The following is a 22,172-nucleotide window of genomic DNA, read 5'->3' as shown; positions in this document are numbered from 1 at the left end:
CAAATCGAGAAAGTGCATTTGAATACCCAAAATAGCGCAATCCAAACGACTGTCCACAACCGAACTTAGCACAAGTTTAGTGGCTCAGGCTAACTTTACACTACAACTTACAATCAGCAAGATACAAAAAGTATGAACCATGGAAATTCATCAGACACCATTACATTCTCCATTGAAATCAAAGCACTTTACTACTTCTAATCTAAGTGAGGAAGGTGAAACCATGCAAGTTTTGAAAAAATAACTCAAGTGGACACCATCAGAGAACAATGTTTCACTATTATTTTCTCAAAAACTTATTGCAACAATTTCATACAAAGCTCCCTCGTTTACAAATGAGGGGGGTCACCCCTTATATAGGTTTCAAGCCCTGGCTACATGCAAAACCCTAATTAGGGTTTTCCCTAAAAGATTCTCCACTCAAGATGCAACAAGGTGGTAATCTCCAATTAATAACCAATCATGCCCATATACCATTAATTCAAAAGTACCCAAAATAGCATCCATTGTGCATTAAATGCACCACCTCCTTCAAATTCGCCCAACATGCGTTGAATATTTATCCATGCAAAAATCACCCCATTATGTCATAAATGCTCCATCATTTCCACATGCGGCGGTTGCATGCAAAAGGAATCTGCCATAAATTCAACATGCAATGACTAGGTTGCCATTTGGTCAAATATTCCGGCAATGAATGCGCCACCATACTGCCATGCGTTCAATAGATCCTCGCCATGCAAATGGACTCTGCCGTTGTATATCCGCCCCTGCACATCTGGAATTGTTGGAGAGGGAAAATTCGATCCAGGAAGAATTTTCTTGAAGTCTCCTCAACTTTCCTTGCTTGAAGAAGGTTTTTTCATCAATTCTGCACATTTCCTATTTTTTAGGAAAATTTCCAAATTAGGGTTCCACAGTCCAGGAGAGAGAAAATTTTCCTACGAATCCAAATCTGTAAAACTTTTGAAATTTGGATGTGATTTGATGCCCGAGAATGAATTTTTCAAATTTTTCCTTGGAGGGGAAATTTCTTGTTCAGTTCATCCCTGATTCCTTCCTTGCCTTAGAAATTTTATGTTCAATTCATCCTTGTGTGTATTTCTTCCTTGCTTGGAATTTTGTCCCGAAGGAAGGAATTTCCAATACTTAGCCAAATTTTCATCTTTCCTGGAATTCTGTCATGAAGGAAGGAATTTCCAACACTTAGTCAATTTTTCACCTTTCCTGGAATTATGTCCTGAATGAAGGAATTTCCATTACTTTGTGAATTGTCCATGTCTCCTTTTCAACATCCCTATTTTTAGGGATCCTCCTAAAATTTATGAGTCAGTTCATTGGATGGAGAATTCTGCCACAATTTCGAATCTATAAAATTTTCCACACTCTATCGAGATTTGGTGTCTTAAAATAGCAAATTCAAAAATTTGCCTGAGGGGAATTTTTTTTTTTTTTTTTTAATTCCTCCTTGACTCCTTGGATTCCATGCCTTAGGCAAAATTTCAATTTTTTAGCTTGGGCGGAATTTTCATCATGTCCATGGATTCATGGATTTTTCCACTTGTGAATGCCTTCTTGAATTCAGCGCCCCGGCCCAGCCTTGGGCGCATTTTGGCTTTATCCATGGATTGACGGATTTTTCCAATTGTGAATGGCATCTTGGTTTTGGCGCCCCAGTCCAGCCTTGGGCGCATTTTCACTTTGTCCATGGACTGACGGATTTTTCCACCTGTGAATGCCTTCTTGGTTTTGGCGCCCCAGTCCAGCCTTGGGTGCATTTTCACTCTATCCATGGACTGGCGGATTTTCCCACTTGTGAATGGCATCTTGGTTTTGGCGCCCCAGCCCAGCCTTGGGCGCATTTTCACTTTGTCCATGGACTGGCGGATTTTCCCACTTGTGAATGACATCTTGGTTTTGGCGCCCCAGCCAAGCCTTGGGCGCATTTTCACTTTGTCCATGGACTGGTGGATTTTCCCACTTGTGAATTCCTTCTTGGTTTTGGCGCCCCAGCCCAGCCTTGGGTGCATTTTGGCTTTGTCCATGGATACATGGATTTTTTTCGCAAGTTCCAGGCTCTTCGTTAGGACATAGATATGAAATATAACATTTAAGTATAAGAAAGGAAAAAGACATATATTTCATATATATTGTCAGGATGTTTGTGAGTGGTTTCAGGTCCATAGGAATCATAATGCAAATTCTGGATTTTGGAAGATCTTCCAAATTTCCAGACTTAGTCAAATTTCAGGCCATTTTCGGATCAAGATGACATTGGTGGATTGATGTGAATTTTTGGACTTGGATGATTTTGCATGCTTTCCTCTTATGGAATAGGAGTTCCAAACTTAACCATTTTTTGACCCAAGTTGTCTGCCTTCTGACTCTTCTGGATTTAGAAATGATCTTTCAGGAACGTTCAGTCTTCAGAGATATTCAGCTTTCAGTGTTTTCCTGTGAAGAACCCGCCAAAAATAGATTTTCCAAATAGTAAGTGTTTCAAAATGTCAAGGTTTGGGCAAAATAGGTCAGAAAAGCACTTACTAAAAATAGAACTTACTAAAAATAGTAAGTTTAATTTTTGGCAAAAGTAGACCAATCCGAGACTTAGTAAAATCCCTAAAAAATAGGAACTTTCTAAAAATAGAAAGTTGCTCCGTTTTGGCTCAAATTTTACTCGGAGGTTCCTTGAAGGGTCATGATTCCAGTTGTATGTTCAGCTTTCTTGAAACCCTAACAGAAACCCCTAAAATTTAGGACAGAAGGCAAAAAACCCTAAAATTCACAAGACGAGTCCCAGACTTAGCCGAATTTGCTCAAACGAAAGGCAGACTTGACCAATATGATCCTCGAACACCTGCAAAGCAAAGAGACTGACGAGACTGCTGCGAAAAGACCACAAAAACGCAAGCCAAAAAACCGGGAGGGCCTAAAAAGAAGGGGGTCCCCATTTGCAATGGGGCGATGTGTGAAAACATCACAACAGACCCCAAGTTGAAGTCCACCACCGAGACTAAAGACCAAAGAACATTCAGAATGCAACAAGTATGCATTCTCGAGAAATACACAGCTGGATTTAATTCCAGAAATTCAGTTTCTAAAAAACTGAAATTGTTTAATGTAAAACTGCTTTTGGGCCCCACTTAAGATATTTTGAAACAATGGAGAAACATGTCAGTTATAGACAGCTATTCCCAACCTCCTGGAGGACCGAATTAATGCCAAACAGTAGTAGGCAGTTGAGATAGTGGCTGGGTAGATAACTGAAAACTGAGTGGGCATGGGTTAAAGCTGCCAGCTTCTGGAAGGCAGACCAGGGCTCTTGGATGCAGTCCATCCTGGCCACCAGTTCAAATTGTAAATTCTATAAAAGGCAGAGGCCTTTCTTTTGTAAAGGGTTAGACTCTAGTTAGAAAGTTAGATTATTGTTAGATTTTTTAGGCAGTTAGGCTCTTAGATTTCAGTTAGAATAGGTTAGAGTTTTGTAGAGGTTAAATTTTAGCAGTAGCATAGAGATGATGCAGAAATTGTTGTAATGGCAGCTGAAGCAAATATATGAACATTGAAATATGGTGTTTATTGTCTTTGTTTTCTTTTGTTTGCATGGTTTCTTTCAGCATTTTAGATAGTCGTTTTGTTTTGGGTGTGCAGGTATTTGATGGATTCGGGCTCATACCATTGAGGATATACTGATTGTATGTTCTTGTGTATGGTTAGTCTGAGCCTTTAATTGCGTTTAGTTCAATTGCAGGTGTCCGTCTGAGCTGCGCTAGAATTGGGTGCTTAGCCATGCTTTTGCAGTCTGAAATCTTCCATGTCCCCTTGAAGATTGCACCGTTCCTGCAAGGTTGTGAGCCATTCTGGCCAAGCAGGGATTGGTTATGTTGAAACCGTCTACCTGCACACCAGCCTGGCTAATCTTAGGTCTCTTAACCCTTCTCTTTTGCTTTTATTTCCCAGTTCGAGAATCGCAGCAGACCAACTTGTTGCAAAACGTAGGACCCCTTGTGCTCCCAACAAAACATATCGACCGTTGAGCTATCCTGCAGTCAAGAACTGACATTTGGAACCTTGAGGTTGTCCCCACATGATCAAACCAAATAGCATTAGGGATTTCTTATACAAGAGAGGATAGGATACTCGGCGAGATTATTCTATTTTGCGTTGGTCAGATAGAGTTGCAGCAACACGACTTTAGCCACGTCAACAATTTGCAGGAGTAAACTATGTGAATACAATCCTAACACCATATGCTTGTCAAACTGCATTGAAGCCCTTTGTATTTCTGCCATTCAGATTTGATCAAGCATTTAAATTTCCTTCGCATGAATTACGAGGTTGGTAGGGAGTTACAACTCAATTTAAGCAATCATGCAACACTTTTAGGTGACTGAACTTGACTATAGTTTTCTTATGATAGTGGTGAACGATTAACAATATTCGCCTCAATAAGTGATTTGACATCTCAAAGTGAGCGAGAATTTTTGCAACCATGACTAATTGACATCCACATTTTCAACTTGATCAATCCAAGGTGACAAAGAAATCTCACATATGACTTGGAACACTGATGCAACTTTGGAAAGACAATGACGACATGTATCAACTTAGAGAGTGCAAAAAGTTATAAATTTTCTAAGGTAAAAAATGAAGACTCATTGGAGGATTGTTAAAAAAAATGACTTTTTCATCTGTGCAAAGCTCACTAGAGATGGGTTTTAGCCTAGAAATTTGCAAAATGATAACTAGAATATGACTTTGGGAGTGGACGGAAAACTGAGTGAGAAATGTAAGGTGAAGATAGTGAAGTGTGCAATTTTTTACCTTACAGTAGCAACTTATTTGATTATTATGCTTGGCCATGCAATGGATACAATCTACAATTTACAATTGATCCACAATTCGTTATATCTGATTTTCATATGTTGCCTTATTTTCATTTCATTGCTTTGAAATGTTTATGAATATTGACATACAATATTTAATTGAGTTGCTTCACCTTATTGATCTGGAACATACTATATGTTTTTTGGTTTAGGCAACATCAGGTCTGGGAAAAAGCACTGCAGAGGCTCTTTCTGTTCAAGGTTATCACGTCATTCTAGGTAAGGTGAATTATTTTTATCCTTAATACAATTTATTATGATTTTTGTTTCAAGTCTTCTACAACATGGGTCATAGTATAATCTAGAATGTTTTCAAGTTAAATCTTAAAATTTTGATCAGATTATGGATTTTAATGGATTTATTTCTTATTATGGCTTGGTATTAATAGCCTCTACACAGATCCAGTAGAATTCTAGGATATATATCTTAGGCTCTGATATTGCTTTCCCAATGCCAACCCTACATTGTGCTTTCCATTAATTATCACCTTTCATCCTCTTGACCCATATCTTGTTGATCATTAGTCCTAAGTTTCTTGAAGAGATATTCTTAAACTTCTACTGAGAAGCTGATGAAATATTTGGTGCTGAAGTTGAAGCATTAAAATTTGACGATAGCATCTTCTTTTTTAGTTATTAAAGATTTATGTTATGAAGCTTTCAGCAGTTGCATTAGAACAAATTTGCCCAAACTATATTCTACTTTTGAAATATTTTTTTTGACAAAACAAAAACCAATAATAGTTGTTGCATTTTGCATTGATCTTTTTAGCCTCTTGTATTCTCCAACTAACTATGGCTTTCTTGGTAGCCATTTCAGGATAAGAAGCCTTCTTAACCTGATTTCTGGTTTTCATTAGCATTGAAGTTCTACTTATTTCAGACCTAACTGACTGGCTTGTGGTTTGGCCATTTATTATCATCATGGTCTCTCAGAAAACACTAGTGACCTGGCTTGGAATAATTTAATTAAAAAGTGACAACACTTCCCATCATTAAAGCACATTGCTTTTAGCCATCATTAAAGCACACTGCTATTAGCTTTTCCATTGAATTATATTCTGGTAGCAAATGGTTTGGACTTATCCCGATTTCTGGCTTGCAACAGAATTCAAGTTCCACTCCTTTCTCACCTAATTGACTGACTTGTGGTTTGTGTTGTTGATTGTAGCGGCGGGAGTCTCCTTAGCCTACTATGGTCAAATATGCAATTAGCCTCTTGGATTTGCATATTTATATCTAACAATTTAAATAAAACGTCTTGTTAATAAAAAAAACATAAGTATTCATTAAAGACCGCCACCCTTGGTGAAAGTCATGCTGATTGGAATATAGCCGACTCTTGGTGAAAGTCGTGTTAGTTGGAATAGAGATGACTCTAGGTGAAGAGACACCCATGTATGAGTATAAACATAGATCGGTTCTCTCTCTCCAATTCATATCGAATATCAATAGCAGTTCGTGTACACCTACAGCAGATCGAAGATTATTATCACCTGCAGTCCGTGTCTCTCCTACAACAGATCGAATATCTTCTATAGCAGGTCGTATACCTTCATCAGCAGGTTGTGTATTTTCTACAGCAGTTCGTGAATCATCTAAGGAAGATTGATTCACACAGCAGATCGTATTTCATCTAGTGTGGATTGTTTCACTCATCTAGCTTGAAGGAGTGAAGCAATTTTTGTGAAGACATCTTGCTGTTTAATAAATATAATAAGAGACATTTGTTGCTGGGTTTTTTCTCCCTCATGTTGGAGGGTTTTCCCAGGGTATATGTTGTGCAAATTTGATTGAATTGTCTTATATTTGCATGTTATTAATCTGATCATAAAAAATAACATGGTATCAGAGCCACGGTGAAGTAGATCTTGATCAGATTTTTCTATAAGCAGCGATTTATTCTCATTCTAAGGAGTAGTTTTTAGCAAGCGAAAATGGTGAATGGACTTAAAGTCGAGGATAGGCTTGAAAGTGCATCAAACTTCAGTTCGTGGAAATATAGAATTCTAATTGCTCTTGCAGAAAATGATCTACTTGAGTTTGTAGAAAAAGATGCAATGTCTGAACTAGTCGATGAAACTGAGAAACTTCAAATGAAGAAGAATAGCTTAAAGGCCAAGAAGATGTTGACTAATTCGGTGAAGGACCATTTAGTGCCACTTATCTCCAAGATGTCAACCGCTAGAGATATGTTCAAAACCTTGGAAGGACTCTATGAGATCAACAACACTAGTAGAGCCCTAGCTCTAAGGCAACAACTTCATCAAATCAAGATGGCGAAAGGAGAAATCGTCATATCATTCTTCATGAAGATTTCTGAGCTAAGAGATCAACTATGCGCCATTGGAGATCAAGTTATGGATAAAGATCTAGTCATGTTGGCATTGAATGGTCTTCCTCAATCTTGGGAACCATTCATTCAAAGTATTAGTGGGAGATCCAAATTTCCCAAGTTTGATCGTCTTCGTGTTGATTGTATCCAAGAAGAATCTAGGTTGGCTTCAAGAGGAAATGGCCGAAGCTCTCACAATGAAGACAATCATGTTCTAGCCTCTCAAACTTCAAAGAAGAAAGGAAGAGATGGGAGAAAAGGCAACTTCAAGAGAAATAGAGATAGAAGTACAATTTCCACACCTAATTCTAAGAAGAAGAAAGATCTCTCTCACATCCAATGTTTTAGATGTGACAAGTATGGTCACTATGCAAGAGATTGTTTGACAAGGTCAAAGCAACATGCTTCTATGGCAGATGTTGGCGAAGCATCTCCTCAAAAGGAATCTAGGAACAATCAAGAAGGGTTTCTATTCATTTCTGCCCTATCTAGCAATGTTCCAACTGATAGCAACACTTGATTGATTGATAGTGGTGCTTCTCGACACATCACAGGTTATAGGGAACATCTTTCAGACTTGGTGGAAAGAAAGACCAATCTTCAAGTGATAATTGGAGATGATGCATGCTACTTAGTGAATGGTTCCAGATCTACCTCTCTCAACCTAGAATCTGGCATCCCTCTCCATCTAAGTGATGTCTTGTTCATGCCAGGAATCAAGAGGAACCTTGTCTCCATTTCAGCCTTGAAAGACAAAGGTTATCAAGTTGCATTTTCAGAAGGGAAAGTTCTTGCTTGGCCCAAGAACTCTAGCATCAAGACAACACGTGTGATTGGCAACCGGCATGAGAGCCTATACAAGCTTTCCATCAGTTCAGTTCAAGCTCTTCTACATGACTCTACCAATTCTAGCGAGCTATGGCATAGAATATTTGCTCATTTGCACTACAAGGCCCTCCCATCATTGGAGAAAATGGTTGAAGGTGTACCTAAGCTTAGTCATGAGCATGATGGCACTTGTAAAGGTTGTGCCATGGATAAAAATACTAAGAGTCCATTTCATAGTAGTGAAAGTAGGTCAAAAGAAATATTAGACCTTGTACATTCTGATTTATGTGGTCCAATGGCAATGGCATCACTAAGCGGATTTTTGTATTATGTAATTTTCATAGATGATTACTCTAGGAAGACTTGGATTTATTTTTTGAAATCCAAAGAGTCTGAAGAAGTCCTAGATAGGTTTAAAGAGTTTAAGGCTCAAGTAGAAAACTTGTTTGGGAAGAGGATTAAAGTGTTAAGGTCTGATAATGGGGGTGAATACACTTCCGCAAACTTTCGTAATTTCTGTATTGAGGCAGGAATTAAGAGGGAGTTTTGTGTCCCTTACAACCCATAGCAAAATGGGGGTTGTAGAAAGAAAGAATAGATACATAGTTGAAGTAGCTAAAGCCATGATTCATGACCAAGACTTGAAAACATTTCTTTGGGCAGAAGCTTCTAGAACAACAGTATATGTTCAGAATAGATGTCCTCATTGGATATTGCAAAATATGACTCCCGCAGAAGCCTTTTCAGGGGTTAAGCTTGAAGTCAGTCATTTGAGATTCTTTGGTTGTCCAGTGTATGTCCATGTACCTAAAGATAAAAGAACCAAGTTAGAACCTTCTGGAAAGAAAGGGATATTTGTAGGCTACAATGAAACTTCAAAAGCCTACAGGATTTACATTCCAGGATGGAAACAGATAGAGGTCAGTAGAGATGTCACATTTGAGGAAAATTTTGCATTTAGGAGATCTAAAGGTTCATGTATGGAGATAGATGATGATGACCCGAAAACTTCTCAAGATATGGATGTTGATCATACTCCTAAGATTCAAAGGGAGTCCACTAAACCTGTAGAGACTGTTGATCCAATTGAACCCTTGGAACCTACTGATGGTCCGAGAGACATTGTCATAAGCAAGAAGAGACCTCTTTGGGCTAGGAAAACTATGTAGGAGGTAGATAAGTTTGTATCTCCTAGAGGCACATTCAGAGAAAGCAAAAGACCTCAGAAATTTTCAAGCTATATTGCATTAATGAGTAATATCATTGAATCTAAACCTTCCAGTGCTAAAGAAGCTTCAAGTCAGCATGTATGGAGAGATGCTATGGATGAAGAATACCAATCCATTATTAAGAATGATGTTTGGGACATTGTTCCAAGACTTGAAGGTAAATCAGTTGTATCCTCCAAATGGCTCTTTAAGATCAAGCATGTAGCAGATGGAAGTATTGAGAAATACAAAGCAAGATTTGTAGCTAGAGGATTCTCTCAAAGGGAGGGAATAGACTATGAAGAAACATTTGCTCCAGTTGCCTGCTATACTTCTATCAGGACCATAATTGCCATCACAACATCAAAAGGATGGAAGCTACATTAGATGGATGTGAAGACAACTTTTCTCAATGGGGTAATTGAAGAAGAGGTCTACATTGAGCAACCTGAAGGCTTTGTGATTCATGGTAAGGAGTCTCATGTTTGCAGACTGAAGAAGGCTTTGTATGGCCTTAAACAGGCTCCTCGTGCTTGGTATGAAAGGATTGATCGATATTTGATGGGCTTGGGGTTCTTCAAGAATGATACAGATTCAAATCTCTACTTCAAGGTAATTAATAGTGATGCTTTAATTTTGGTTGTTTATGTTGATGACTTATTTATTATTGGAGAAGATCACCTCATTGACAAATGTAAGGAGTTAGCTTCTGAATTTGAGATGAAGGATTTAGGTCTTATGCACTACTTTCTAGGATAAGAGGTATGGCAAAGATCCAATGAAATCATACTAAGTCAAGGGAAGTACACCATTGATATCCTAAAGAGATTTGGTATGATGGACTGCAAGTCCATGACTACACCTATGGAAACAAATCTGAAGAAGTTGAGGGAGTCTGCAACTAGTTCAAATTTGGTAGATCCTACCATGTACAGGCAGTTGATTGGTTCATTGATGTATGTAGTCAATACTAGACCTGACATTTGCTATGCAGCGAGTGCTCTTAGTCAGTTTATGTGTGAACCAAGACATATTTATCTAGTTGCAACAAAACATATCTTGAGGTACTTGCGTGGCACAATAGGATATGGTTTGAAATATACTTCCAGTGCAGACTTGAAGTTGCAAGGTTACACTGATTCTGATTGGGCTGGAAGTGTGACTGACAGAAAGAGTACATCCGGTTGTTGCTTTAGTTTGGGGTCTGCAATGATTTCTTGGTGCAGCAGGAAGCAGTCTTCAGTGGCACTAAGCACAACAGAGGCAAAATATATTGCAGCATGTGTAGTAACTCGAGAAGTAGTGTGGCTTCGAAAGCTCCTTGCAAGATTGTTTGGATAAACATTGGAGCCAACTATTATTCATTGTGACAATCAAAGTTGTGTGAAGCTATCTGTCAATCCTGTGTTCCGTGATAGAACAAAACATGTTGAGATCCAATACCATTACATCAGAGATATGGTACAGAGGAAAGCTGTTCAGTTGAGATATATTTGCACTGATGAACAAACGACTGAAATTCTACCAAGCCTCTTGCCAAAGTGAATTTTGTGCATTTTCAAGAAAAGCTTGGAGTTGTGGAGAATGAAGCCCTTGCTGAGAGGGAGCCTCAGCATCAGTGATTTCTTGAGATGTACTTTAATGCATTCTTCTCTGTGAGAGAGAAGTTTGAGGTGCAAGCCCTTGTTAATGCATTCTTCTCTGTGAGAGAGAAGTTTGAGGTGAAAGCCCTTGTTCCACCCTTTGGGAGTAGCCAAGGTGGATGTCATGTTGAGAGACTCCATGACAACATCACTTGTGTTTGTTCACCCTCTGGGAGTAGCCATGGTGACTACCATGATGAGATGACATCACATTGAGTGACTCCGTGATGGGCACTTGTGTTCATATTCCATAGCCATACATGGATGTCATCATGTTGAGTGCCTCCCTAATGAACTCTGTTTCACCCTTTGGGAGTAGCCATGGTGAATGTCATTCCATGACACAGTTATCAGGAAGGATTCCTCCCTAGCTAAGAGGGAGTGTTGTTGATTGTAGTGGCGGGAGTCTTGTAATATTCCCACTAATTTTTTCGGTTTTTGAACACAACAAATATTACAATGCACCTGTTAAAGTTAGGAAATATAATCTCAATACTACTGAGAGTAACCCTTCCACTTTTTGATCACCAAGAGCCCAATGTGGGAAGGTGAGAGCATAGGGTGATAAGGGGTTCGTTAGCTCACTGATCTGCTGGAAATTACAATGCAAGTACAATATTGGGTGGCAAGCTTGCCCCTTCCACTTTTCAGCGGGATGAAAACTAAGAACTTGGCGGTAAACCAGCCAAAGGTAACAAGAGCATAACCAGAACCAAATCACTCTACTGCTTATGCAGCGGGAGGACTCTTACATAAAAGTATCACTCAACCGCATATTTCAGCGGGAGGACAATATCACTCAATCACTTACTCAATGGGAGGACCAAGTTGAATTACAAAACATGAAGGCGGCTAAGCCATCCTCTTCCACTTGTTCAGTGGGAAATGCAACTTAGAATGATTGATTAGTACTATTGAAGCAATCTTACAAAGATAGAGATGCGAGATAAGATAGAATTAAGTACATATTTCAAGTATTCAATATCAAATTCCCACCACAAAACACTACTTGCTGTTTTGAAATCAAAGACAATAAATCGCAGAACCAGCCACACCCAAAACCACTAAAATGCTCGTAACTTTCTCAAAACTGAATGAAATCATGCCAAACCAAAAGCAAATGAATAGTATAACATAGGCGATTAGTTCAATACCTTGAAACAACAACCTGAGAGAAGCAAAGGTGATGCACGCAACCCAAGGCAATTCTGGAAATGGCGTTTTGGCTGAATGTTTCGATTTGTAACTGTAAATTGAAGTGTCCCCCAAATGCCACACCAATGTAGGAGAATTATTGTCTCTCCAATACGCTTCCAATGAGCCTTCACCCAGAACGATGCACCCAACACGCAGATAGCTATGAACAAAAATACACTTCCAGCCAACACTCACTAGCAACACCCAAAAAATGCAGCAGCACACAACTCTTCACAAAAACACCCAAAAACCACCAAATAGCTCACAAATTCGAACCACAGCTAGGAGTGATGTCTCACACTCGAAACTGGAAAGAAAGATCTAGGAGGTGTTCACCCTCGAAGAAGTCTGGAGTCATTCCGACAGCATAACGATATATTTTCTCTGGATGAATGAAATGAGGAGCCAAAGACTTGTTTATATAGCTTTTCAAGTCTGAAATTCAAATGAAATTGCCTCCAAATTCTCCTCATTCAAACTGCATTTCATTTCATGTGGTGGACCCAAGAATGGCGCCCACTTCCCAAGTCAAAAATTGAGTCTAAGAGAGAGGACCACGATTTTGGCATAATATAACTTTGAAGTATAAAAAAATAAAGACTCCTTTCAATCATCAAATAATTCACCCAGGCATGACTTAGGAAAAATATCATATTTTGCACAATTCTCCATAACATCAATTAGTAATAAAATAATTAATAATAACCTTAGGATAAGGAATAATATTTAATTAAATCGCTTATAACTCCAATACTGATTATCAACAAAATCCGGCTGAGGTCGAGCAATGAGGATCACTGAACTGTGTTGGATCAGGACCAAATCCAGGACTGCCAAAAATAGAATGCCCAAACTGCCACTTACTAAAAATAGTAAGTCATGAAATAATGCTCAGAAAATCGTGATCTTCGCAACTAGAGAAAGAGCTTGGCGAGCTTAGCAACTCTGCGCCATCCCGACAGCCAAACCCTAACTTACTAAAAATAGTAAGTTCACATTCCACCCCTGACAAGCTTGGTCGGAACTCCAAAGAACATGGAAACCCTAATTCTCCTTTCCACAGCCTACGGGTCTCTGGAATAGGCCAATGGACCACTGAATGCATCATCACAAGGAAGGGGACATTACAAGTCTCTTTAGCCGATTACGATCAAATATGTAATTAGTCTCTCGACTTTGCATATTTATATGTGCCAATTTAAATAAAACATCTTGTTAATAAAAAAAATAACTATTTGTTAAAGACCGCCACCCTTGGTGAAAGTCGTGGTGACTGGAATAGAGCTGACCCTTGGTGAAAGTCGTGTTAGTTGGAATAGAGCCGACTCTAGGTGAAGAGACACCCACGTATGAGTATAAACATAGATTGGTTCTCTCTCTCTCCAATTCATATCGAATATCAATAGCAGTTCATGTACACTTACAACAGATCGAAGATTATTATCACCTATAGCAGTTCGTATACCTTCATCAGTAGGTTGTGTATTTTCTACAGCAGTTTGTGAATCATCTAAGGAAGATTGATTCACACAGCAGATCGTATTTCATCTAGTGTGGATTGTTTCATTCATCTAGCTTCAAGGAGTGAAGCGATTTTTGTAAAGACATCTTGCTGTTTATAAATATAATAAGAGACATTTGTTGCTGGGTTTTTCCTCCCTCATGTTGGAGGGTTTTCCCACGGTATATGTTGTGCAAATTTGATTCAATTGTCTTATATCTGCATGTTATTAATCTGATCATAAAAAATAACAATTTGGTCACTCATTACGATCATGGTCTGTCAGAGCACACTTCTGACTTGTCTCAAGACAATTTAATATGAAATTGACAACTCTTCTCATCCTTAGCACATTGCTATTAGCCTTTCCCTTGGATTATATTCTAGTAGTACATGGTTCAGACATTAGGTGAGATCTGCTTTAGTTACATGGACAAAACTCTTCTTCTGAATACATGACTTTCTTCTTTGCCTGGCATTTGCTCCTCGCATTGGAAATGAGGGCACTTTGTTGAGACCTGAAAGATCCCTGACCAAAATCTGATCTGATTTTTGGTGATTGTTTCAAAATTTAATCTTTGACCAGCGATAAAGATGATTGGTTTTTGTTTGGTTTTTGAATTATTTCTAATTTTTGTGTTTTTAATGCCTTTCATGGAAATGTATACAGAAATACAATGAAAGAATTGACTGAAATAGATCTTTATATTCTGAAAATTCTAAACAGCAACTATAAAAGCAAACTTTGGAAGCTTAATAACTAGAGAGATCAATGCTGCATACCAGGTAGTTCCACGCCTAGCTTGGGATGTGAGTTTTATTGATAATTTGCAAATTAATGGCTTCCAATGCAATTCAACCCTTCCATTAAGGTTTATTCACCATACAAATAATTATCTAAAACAAATTGATGATCAGACACGAGATTTGAAGCTGATTCCAAAAACTTGCCAGGAGACTTCATTGAACAAGGGCAATTTTCCTCACTGTTTTGCTCATATCTCTCTCTGGTGGTATCATAAACCTGAAAGGATGAGTCCCATGTCCATTCCCAATGCTGACAATCAGAATTGTACAAAAAATCCCATGTAAAACCTTTCAATTTATTTTTTCTGAGCTCCAGGCAAGTGGGAATAGTATGGCTGGCCTAGGGAGCTACACGGCTGGCATTTATTGCTAATGGTTTGCTTCAAACTCTGTCCAAACCGCCCAGGTCTGATCCTCAACCTCTGGAATTGCAGACAATATCGAATTTATTGCAGATCAGCCCCAAAAGGTGCAAGTGCTGCCCAAAATAGCTGCCGTGGTGAAGAGGGGAGTGTGGGTATCCTTCCACACAACCTGAATTTGAAGGGATTACGTCCTCCAAATGTTGCTCCAGCAGAAACTGTGCTGTTGCAGACCATCAATGTCCAAAGAATGTGAAAAAACAAAGTCATGAATGAATCCAAAATGACCCATACAAGCCTTTTTAGCCAAATCGAACCCTAGAGGCATCTAGCAAGATTCTTTGGAATCTTCTATTCTCCAAAAGTGGCGCCCACTTGAGGGGAATCCCATCATGACTTAATAACCACTTTTTAAGGTTTGGGAATTCGCCTAGGCAGGTGTGCCATGGACTTTTTAATAAAGTCATTTATTAAGTTTTATTAGTAACTTACAAGTTACTTTACTAGTTTTTTCTATTTTTAGAAAAAATGACTTATGTAACTTTTATATCATAAAGTTACTTTATTACACCCACCAAAGTCAAAAGAAATGACTAATCTAAGTCCCCTTTGGCTAGCGAATTCATCTCCAAACATCAACTTCACCTATGGAGATGGGTGATAGGTGAATCCGAGCTCTGAATGGCACTAAAGAAGAGGGGACATTACAAGATTATATTTGAATTGTGAAAATCTGAATTTTTTTTATCCCTACTCGGGAATTCTTGCCAAGTATGCCCATCCAGCCTGCAAATTGAATACCATAGCTCCTCCCTATGATCCTGCTTTCTGCAGATTTCTTTTTCATCAACTTGGTTATTGCAATGAACTTCTACATAATGAATCTTTATTATTTTCATTCATGGATGCCCTTGCATGGTCGACATGATCTTCACTTTATCTTTTTTTATTGTAATTTCGCAAACATTTTCTAGTTGTATCTTTTAATCTTTAGAATTCTTGATGAGGAAAAACTTGCATGGGTTTTGTTTAAGAGGGCACAAACATCACACAGGAAGAAATCTAAAATTCTCTTGGAGGTAACGACAAACTCTGAAGTGATTTTGGAAAGTTGTGGACAATTGATGGGGCATGCTACAGAATCCTTAATGTGTAGTTGCTTGTTATTGAGATCCTAAATTAGTAGAGGCAGATTGTGTGATGAAGGCAGGAGATGAAGGCAGGCTTGTTTCATATGATAAACAAGGTGGGTCGTGATGATAAAGCTAAGCATCATTTTGAGAGGGAAGCTTGTAACTTTTCAAGATCTAGAAGAGAATATTTGGTGTAGCCAAAACAGGTACAAGTTGGACACATTAAACTAATGGTAGAAAAACTATGGTGCTCCTGCTCCCATGCTGTAGATGCTTGCCTTTTGAATCACCCATTTAATTTTCCAATGCTTTAACATGTGAATCAATTATTGATTCCACATGATTTGATAACTACTGACAAGAGGGATTGACTAAGGTCTCAAAACCTCCTAGTTCTTGTATTATTTCAGAAAATTAATGATATCTTATGTTATTTTTTTCCAACTAAACGTGGTATTTCTCATATTGGAGAATAACGATTCAAAGAACATAAAAAAAAAGTTTACATCATGGAAGTGAAAGTGTTAATACAGCAGGTCAAGATTCTTGGACTAGTTTTGTCCTGTCCCCTTTTTGAGCAATCAAATTAATTTAATAATTTAATATTTAGTTGCTCAAAATAACTTTATTGCATTAATAAAGTGCAACTAATATTTTATTATTAAATTAAATGGGTTTAAGGATAATAACTTATTTTATGGCAGCCTAGTGCAAAAGGAATATTATTTTATTAAAAGTGATTTTAAAAAGATATTATTTGGAAAGTTCTCCAAAAGGTTTTAAAAGGAGGCTGAGGAGACAAGAACTCATTCGGATTATTTTATGAAACGCTTTATTTCTGAGAGATTGAACCTGCTTCATTCTTCAGCCAAGGGACAAAAAGCCTTCTGGCTATCAGCTTTGTGGATGAAAAACGCTTGGTTGATTGAGTGGATTTGTATGGAGCTCAATGTTGACCTGAACACTTGCACCTTTTGATTTTGTAGTCATTGATTATGATATTGAGGAGTTTGTCGAGAAGGTTATATTTTATGCAGGTTTGTGTATATTGTTTCTAGGAGATCTCATTGTGGTTTTTTGTGAAGGGATTGTGAAGGTTTGTGGGCATTTGAAAGAGGGTTTATTTTATATAGTTTTCCAGCAGCCATCTTTGGAAGAGTCTTATGAGCTTGTGGAGATGGCTTAACTAGTGGCTAGCTAGTATTGCTGAGGAAGGTAGTCATCACTGCTTCCTGATGGAATTTGCGTGGTGCCTTTAGGCTATCCAAGCTATCCGATCATGATTAAGGTAGCTGTTTAGTATAATATTATTTAATTAGCCACCTCTTGGTTTATCGCTGCATTGAATATTGTCATGCTCACTTAATCAAGTCATAGGATTGATGTTTGGAGAATATTGAATGAAGAGGAATTTAGTTTCCATGAAATAGTAGCAATAGGAAAGTAACCAAAAATACCCACGCATGAGGATATTTCCAGCTGCTAAGCACCAGTTGTAGCTTTGTGGGGGATGCATCTAAATTTTCAAGTCATGGGTTCTGTTTGTGGCGATTTGGAGCTGTAAGGAGAGTCATCCGAAGAGTTGAAGGAGCTGCCATCCAAATAATGCCAAATCATGGGGGTGGGAATTGACAGAGTCTTGGCCGCTTGGCAAAGATCATGTTTTTCATAAATATGTTTTAGCTGTAGCTATAGAAGACTGGGTACCTAAGGAGGTGACTTGGAGTCAAATAATGAGCAAGGGAGATTATCAATGAGGCTATCAATGGTCTATAGTGCTGCTGGGTATATAAGACAAGTTGTGGGCATTTGGACCAAACAGCCGCAGCCTTTGGAAGGTCAAAAAGAGAGTGCTGGTTGGAGTTTTGACCATCCTAGACTATCAGCTGTAAGTAGTTTTCTGAGAATATATCTTTGTAACAACAGTATTATGAATGGATGCCAAAAATGTTTGTTGATATGTCTTTTTAAGTATATGAATGCCAAGGTTGAGTTTTATGAAAATAAATATGTTGTCCAAGGGGTTGAGATTAATTGGTTAAAATGGTGGGTTTTCATTGTGGAGATCTAAGTTCAATTCTCCATAGGGACATCTATTGTGGAATTCTAAGTTATGACTCTTGGTCTTCCAGAGTTGGCTTATGATATGGAGGTGGTTTCTAAATAAAAGTTGATTTCTAAATAGTGACTCTTGGTCTTCCATAGGTGATTTCTAGTGTGTTTGCTCGTAAGGAGCTTGTATTGGTCTCATGTTGATGCTCAAATGAGCAAGATATTTGTAATCGATATGCAATTCAAAAAAAGGAAAAGAAATATGTTATGATAGCATTGAGAAAATCATTCAAGTGATTATATTCAGACCTCTTCAAATGAAATGCATACAAACTATTTGACATAATGCCTACCTAGTAAACTGTGGAAAACTTTGCAAAAATTGGTGTAAGATTTTGGGCCAGATCATTACAAGTTTTCTATTGATCACAAATTAGATCATAGAGCATGTTTTGAGCCCAAGGCCTATGCTATAAACTAGATCATGCAGTTGGTTTTGATGATAAATTTCAGCTTAGGTTCTAGACTATGGCATATAGTGCCTATTTAACCATTGTGTTGAATTTTGAAATGTTGTGAACACTGAAGAATATTTCTTTTCATTATTTTAAGCATTTATCTTGTTGCCTATGATTTTATTTTGTGATTGGAAATGGTTATTATTATTATAATTATTTATGTTGCTGCTCTGCAATATGTACAGTTTTTATGTTCCATAATATTGAACAATTTTTTGAACTTGGTAAACTTAGAAAAACATTCAAAAATAGTGAATTTTAGAGGCTTTTTGTGAAATTGTGTTCCACATCAAATTATCTTCACACACGTAAAAACTAATTAGCTAGATCAGCCACAGATGAGCGTACATGAAAAGGTAAGTAAATATTCACTTTTGAAAGTTGAATTTAAAACTTGGAAGCTGAGATGAAAGAATATTTGCTTTGATATGCTTAAGATTTCTTTCTTGTACACAAAAATGGATTTAGAAATCTGTGTGGGAGCCACTCCATCCAAGATTAGATACGAGATGTTGAATTGTGTGACACTTTGTGTAAATCAAATAAGCTACCAAAGACACTCTATGAGTAGAAGAGATCGTGATAGGATTCCTCTAGCAAGAAAGAAAGAAATTATACTAATGTCCATGAATGAAATAGTTGGTCAAAGGGACTGAAATGTACATCTGTTACAGTAAAAAGTACTGTGGTAGGAAGGGCCATGGACTCAAAAAACACAAGGCGGCAAAGAAAAGAAAGAGAAACAAAGAAATATACAAGCATTGGTAAACCTAAAATGGTAACCCTTAAAGAAGTACAAGTATGAAAACAATTGAGAGGGGAGGACCTCAAAGCTATGGGAGTAGATCAAGACAAAAATGAGCAATCCAGGCAAGAAGAAAAAACCATTAAGTGTTTGTATTGTGGAATGCATTGGAAGAGTTAATGATATAATCATCAATCATTAATTGAGTACCAATGGAAAATCTGAAAATACTTGTGTTTATTAAAATAATATTGTAATATTGATATAATGGTCATCTTAGTCATTTAGTTAGTATTTAGAAACTTCTACTTATGTCTTTCGTCTTTAGTTAGTTTTAAGAAGTTTCCTTTCTATCTTTTGTGTTTCTATTCTCAATCATTTCTATTATGCAAAGATCGTCTTGTAATTTTCTATGATGTCCCCAAGCAAGACTCCGTCAAGCATTGTTGATATTGAGAAAGCTCCTTGTATTATCTTTATAAATGATAATACTTACAAACTTAAAGACGATGATTGTTCACTAAGTGCAAATTCATAGAAGCATACAAAAGCAGCACTATTATTTTTTTTTTGATAGGTGAAAGCAGCACTATTACTATTTACTATGTTAAAGACAAATTCTATATTGAGAGGCAGCAATTAATCTTTAAAGACCAAATACAATGATTATTTATTAATGGAAGGTGACACATAACTTTGTTATACACAATCAAGTAGTTTGATGATAGAAACGACTTCCTTAATAATATTGTGGACTTCTTTAATGAGCAGCAATTTAATATGGAAAACAGTGATCAAGTAAGTTGAAAAAGGTGACGATTTGTTTAGATGGAAGCAATTAATTGCTGAAGGTAATGTTAACATTTGGCATACCATTATCGAAGGCAGTAATTAGACATCGATTCACAGAAAGCAGTAAGTATTGAATCAAATAAAGCAAATAAAGCAAATAAAGCAGCAATTATTAAAGGCAATAAAGGCGCAGCGATCATATGATAATAGTGTTCCAATAAAAGTTGGCAGTTTGTTTAAAAGAAAAAACAATGATCTTTAAATCCAGCGAACAAACCAAAAGCCAAGTAGTGACTTCATTCGCAATCAAATTAGGATGCTGGCCGACTAAACTGATATTAGAAGTGACTAGTTTGATATTAAAAGACATTAGACGTGATTCATATGTTCGACTTTGTTGGGTGAGCTTCCCTTAAGCAAAAGGGACGCTTCTCTTTAACTAGTCGCTTCTCTTCATAAAGTCACACTTTTCATTGAAGGCATATAAAAGGGAGTAAGTCTTTGTTTTGTGAGGGGTGTAAAGATTATATATTATTATTGAGCTTTTGACAGCAAAGTAAGGAGGAGAGATCTGCCACCCATTACAAAGTAGAGACACATAAGCACAAGGTGGAATAATCAGACATAGCTCCAATTTTAGCAGAAGTATAAGGACTAAGTCAGATACGGCTATCTCTTTGAGGCATAGCCTCCAAGATACTCATTGCATAAACATATAAACATATTCTGAAGCAGCGGTTAAATTTTATTTGTTTGCTGCTATATCTGATAAATTAAGTACAGGAAATAATAATACAAATGGCAATGCATACCAGACACGGCATTAAAATATATCTTTATTCGCACATGCAATTATTATAGAGAAGAAGACCAGAGATGGTCGGTCGAGGATTACAATTGACCTGAGTATTCCATACTGCTTTCCTTGGCGGTACACAACACATTTAAAGAACCCGACGATTGTCGAGAGGAACACAACCGTCAACCAACCAACACATTAACTACCCGAGAGTGTCAACCCACTTAATACAAATAATTAATACACTGGCATATAACAAATATTATCAAACATAACAATAGGCATTTAAAATTTATGTCGACTACATCATCCCCCCAAAAAGAAAAAGGCGTCTTCCAGACGACAAGGAAACATCAAGTAATCTTCGGGAAGACTAATGACAGACAATGACGCAGAATGGACAACCCCAACTTGTAGTGTACCTACCAAATCAAATGGGGGTTTGGGGGCAACGTCCCCAATCTCCAATGGGGGTCAAGGGATAGTGCCCCTTGCGGGGTCGAGGGGCAGTTTCCCTCGTAAGGTCTTGGGGTAGTGCCCAGGATGTGCTCCCTGTCACCAATGACAAATTAAGACCTTCAAAACCACACAGAACTCCATGGCGCACATGATTTTCATGATTTTTTAAGAGGCCAAATACAATGTTGATGAAGCTAGAAGACAACGATTTCATATCAAAATTATGTTCAAGTCATACTCTCCACTTCAAAATTGATGGTTGTATTAGAAATTTCTTTGTTTTTCCCGACTTACCCTTGTCCGAAGTAAGTCTTCCTTGGCTGTACGGATCACTCTCATATGGATTAAATCCTTCGTCCTTGTACGTCTGGCCAAGGTGCTGTGTCTGAGATTGACCCCTTCCTTTCCGTACGGCCTTATGCAAACTACCCCCACGTACGGTTTTTGCTTCCTTTCGTACAAACTTCTTCAATTGCCATTCCTCATACGGATTTGATCCCTTTTGAAACCGTACATGCACCATATGGACTCCTTGTACGAATTTGTTTCTTCTTGCCACCGTACAGACTTCTTCAAATGCCATTAAAACTCCTTGTACGTTTTAACTTGTATGAACTTCTCTTCCCGTACGATGTATGGATGAAGCGGTTGGTGTGCCCATACATGTTGTGTTTGTATGGTGGACGATGTATGCCATTGTTGTGCCTGTACAGTGAATGATGTATGCTATTGTTATGCCCGTACATGATGTGTCCATAAGATGGATGACGTACGCTGTTGTTGTGCCCGTACGGTAAATGACATAGGTGGTTGTTGTGCCTGTATGGTGAATGACTTGCTCCTTGCACAACCCCTCCCTGTCGTTCGTTGTTGTGCCCATATGGTGAATGACTAGCTCATTGCACGA

The 22,172-nt window shown here is 37.8% G+C and overlaps 1 protein-coding gene across 2 annotated transcripts in view; it reads left to right on the top strand.

Moving 5' to 3' along the window:
- Positions 1-22,172, top strand: part of LOC131067009 (short-chain dehydrogenase TIC 32, chloroplastic) — a 65,625-nt gene that overhangs the window by 22,612 nt on the left and 20,841 nt on the right. The window contains exon 2 of one of the 2 annotated variants that reach the window (XM_058001922.2): positions 5,039-5,105. In XM_058001922.2, coding sequence (XP_057857905.2) covers positions 5,039-5,105 — 67 coding nt within the window. Of the gene's footprint in view, positions 1-5,038; positions 5,111-22,172 lie in introns of both variants that reach the window. The other variant, XM_058001923.2, reaches the window with a different exon arrangement.

Source organism: Cryptomeria japonica, chromosome 3 (assembly GCF_030272615.1).
Source record: "Cryptomeria japonica chromosome 3, Sugi_1.0, whole genome shotgun sequence".
NCBI lineage: Eukaryota > Viridiplantae > Streptophyta > Pinopsida > Cupressales > Cupressaceae > Cryptomeria > Cryptomeria japonica.
The sequence above is the reverse complement of the archived record's forward strand: the minus strand, read 5'-3'. Positions and strand labels throughout refer to the sequence as shown.